Below are 3,669 nucleotides of genomic sequence, written 5' to 3'. Positions count from 1 at the left end.
CTTAGCTACAGCTTACATGGGTATAAGTATAACTGTTAGTTACCTCTTTGTGTTTTGATGACTTATTGCACGCGTCCCCTTTCAAACTTAGGGATCCAACGGTCTAGATTTTGGTCTTTCTTTGACCCCGACAACATGCTCAATGTTTAGGCACTATATAACCTCTCCACCCTTGTTTTCCCTTCTTCCTCGCACCCTCTTTTTTCTCCTCCACCTCATCCTCATCCTTCTTCTTCTTCGGCCCTTGCTTTTTTTCTTCGTTTTTCTCTTCTTTCGTGATCTCTCTCTGATTAACAATGTCGATGGAGAAGGAGAGAGAGACCCAGGTTTACTTGGCTAAGCTTGCTGAACAGGCAGAGAGATATGAAGGTCCCGGTTTTATTATTTTATTTTATTTTTATTGGGGCTGTTGTTTTTTCCTTTATGAGGGTTTTTCTTTTCGGGGTTGACATTGTCATAAATCTGTTTATTGAGCCTTTTCCCCAAACCTGCTTGATTTTTAATTTGTTTCTCTTGTTTCGGTGGAAATGAGGATTCAAATGCTAAAGACTTGATTTTTTTTTGTGATATAGGGTTTCAAATGTGACATACTTGTCTATTCCTAGATGTGTAATCAGATTAGGCCACTTTGTTTGTTCCAAAACCGTTCTTGATTTCATTAAGAATATGATATGATAACAATAAATTTTAGTGTCTCCAACTATTACTATTGTTATTGAGCTATTGGTAGTGATGATGTTGTTATTTAGGGTGGGGTTGTTTTAAGCATATGATTGGCTGGTCAATTTTTTTTGAAGGAAAAATTTTTAGTTTTTGTGTATCTTTATGTTAATCTTTTCTATTGTTTTTCTCGTTAAGTGTAGTGTTCAATATTGCCTTGTTGCTTGTTTGATTTTGATGTTTGGATAGGGAGGAACTAGCATGTAGTTTCTACATTTGAAACCGAAATGGCTTTGCTAGCATTGCATTCTAATCTTTTTGAGTCATCATTCATTGGATTTGTCCCAAAAGTCACTCATATAGTATAATAGAAAGTTATATTCGTATGAGTTATCCATGTCTACGCTCTACCTCAAATATAGGAACCCTGTTTATTGCTGATACCCTTTGTTTATACTTTATATCTGATAAGGTGAAAACTAATCATGTTTAAAGTTTCCTATGTGAAATTATATCTAATTTAGGATGCTGAGAAAGAATGCCAGAATTAGTGCTAATACATCTTGTGAGCTTAATGATCCTCAAAGTGCATCTTGCATTGTGTGCAACAAAATTCAATGTTGCAAATTATTACAAATCACATAATGTTATTAAGATATAATGATCATAGGTGTTCCTCAGAAACTTGTTTTTCTTTCTTATGCATGTAGAAATGGTCGAATGCATGAAGAAAGTAGCGAAGCTTGATCTTGAGCTAACTGTTGAAGAGAGGAATCTCCTATCAGTTGGATACAAAAATGTCATTGGTGCAAGGAGAGCCTCTTGGCGCATAATGTCCTCAATCGAGCAGAAGGAAGAGTCTAAGGGTAATGAGCACAATGTTAAGCTGATCAAGAGCTATTGTCAAAAGGTTGAGGAGGAACTCTCAAAGATTTGCAATGACATTCTCACAATTATAGACCAACATCTGATTCCCTCTTCCACCTCAGCAGAAGCTAATGTTTTCTACTATAAGATGTGAGACATGTTGGTAATTGCAACCATTGTTTTTTGTTATATAATGTTTCCTTCTCTTTTGAGCAGATATGATTACTTTGTTGAATTACAATCAATAGATAAGGTATTATTATAGTAGAGTTTATAAGGATATAATCTACATGAAAGTGATGATTTAATTGCCTTCTTTTGGGAGTTTAATATGCTCTCAAGGGTGTCCAATGTCCTAAATGGTTATGAGTCATTGTATTTGTCAGCAATTGTGTTTATATCATGGTATCACTGGCTACTTACTATCAAATAACTTGTTTTTCAAATCTTTAGTGCTGATGTTCTTCTAGCTCCGCTTGATGCAGGAAAGGTGATTATTTTCGATATCTTGCGGAGTTCAAAACTGACCAAGAAAGGAAAGAGGCAGCTGAGCAATCGCTCAACGGATATGAAGTACGTACTTGATTTGTTGTATTTCAGGCTTAGCTATGAACTCATGATTGAGTTCTTGCATGTATTTCTGTATACTATACTGTGTCTCGATGTATGCAAATACTTTAATTTGTAGGCTGCTTCAGCAACTGCAAACACAGATCTTCCACCAACGCATCCAATCCGTCTTGGACTTGCACTCAACTTTTCTGTGTTTTATTATGAGATAATAAACTCTCCTGAAAGGTAAGTTGTTGGATCTCTCATATTCTTCATGAATCCATCATTGAACTATTTGTGTTTCTATGTTTGTCTTAATGTCATTATTAAACTTGCAGGGCTTGCCATTTAGCGAAACAAGCTTTTGACGAGGCAATTGCAGAATTAGACACATTGAGTGAAGAATCATACAAGGATAGCACTTTGATCATGCAGTTGTTGAGAGACAACCTAACTCTCTGGACCTCTGACTTACCTGAGGATGGAGGTATGGGGATGACAGTTAAAATCTAAAATGTGGTTATGCTGATTGATTGCAAATTATTTAATTGTCATACCATTTGTTGTTTAATAACGATGTTTGAGGTAAATATCCCCACCATTCCATATTGTGATACCATTCATTTTGAATTTTTTGATGCACCTTGATTTTGATGGATGAATCAAAACAAAAAAAAAATAGGATTGTCAATATCGAATGGAGGAAGTAATAATGTACTTCGAAGTTTGGAAATTGAACTAGTGAATATTGTTAATGCTCTTGTGTAGGCGAGGATAACGTAAAAGCTGAAGAAGCCAAACCTGCTGAGACTAAGGTAAGTGTATGATAACTTTTGACTTATATATTTTATATACATTAGCATGATTTTCTATTTCATTATGAAAAAGGAATTTTAGTAGTTGAAACATGGCATTTTTTTTTGGCAGCATTGAGAAGGGTCGTCTTCTTCTATGGCCTACGCCAGGATAGTCAGATATCCAAGGTTCTCTGCAAGGGAACAAATTTTAGCTTTTCTTGCCATAGGTTCGGACTGGATTATGTGGATTGGTTATGAATTTTGTGTTCTCTTGACGTCTAACCAAGACAGAAGATCTGCACTCGCTTTATTTTTTTTTTTGTCCTTCAAACTTTCTTTTCATTGCCTTATATATTTTAAATAAAATGATCAATTCAAGCAATGAAAAACCTAGCCTCGTCCTTTTCTTTCCTCACTTCTAAATCAATTTTGTTTATAACGCTTTTCTTTCGGAATGATCCATTTAGCAGGTGTCTTTACCACACACACAGTGATTTGATTAAGATTTAGGGTTTAGTATCACTTGCTTTATACTTAAAGTTCGTGACATGAACTCTTATAAATTTTTTTGTTTGGTCCACTGGGATGAGCAATAACCAATAATAAACAGATAAATTGCATCTTTTCTTTGGGATATCTATTAACGTTATCAATTGAAAAAGTTGTTATAGAAAATATACAAAGTTCAAGTTTTCAATGTTTTGTCATGTATTTAAATAAAATGTCCAAAAACCTTGGCTAATAATTATTTTAATGCGTGAAAGACACCTGTTAGTTAAATTCTACTTTTTTT

General features: G+C 34.6%; 1 protein-coding gene across 1 annotated transcript; it reads left to right on the top strand.

The window, feature by feature from the left end:
* The first annotated feature begins 202 nt into the window (after window positions 1-202).
* Window positions 203-3,291, top strand: LOC112750387 (14-3-3-like protein GF14 iota). Its single transcript, XM_025799096.3, has 7 exons — window positions 203-369; window positions 1,371-1,677; window positions 2,013-2,100; window positions 2,216-2,325; window positions 2,418-2,566; window positions 2,848-2,894; window positions 3,007-3,291. The coding sequence occupies exons 1-7, from the start codon at window positions 297-299 to the stop codon at window positions 3,010-3,012; spliced, it is 780 nt and encodes a 259-aa protein (XP_025654881.1). The 5' UTR covers window positions 203-296; the 3' UTR covers window positions 3,013-3,291.
* Window positions 3,292-3,669: the final 378 nt, after the last annotated feature.

The sequence above is a fragment of the Arachis hypogaea genome, chromosome 15 (genome assembly GCF_003086295.3).
Source record: "Arachis hypogaea cultivar Tifrunner chromosome 15, arahy.Tifrunner.gnm2.J5K5, whole genome shotgun sequence".
Taxonomy (NCBI): domain Eukaryota; kingdom Viridiplantae; phylum Streptophyta; class Magnoliopsida; order Fabales; family Fabaceae; genus Arachis; species Arachis hypogaea.
The sequence above is the reverse complement of the archived record's forward strand: the minus strand, read 5'-3'. Positions and strand labels throughout refer to the sequence as shown.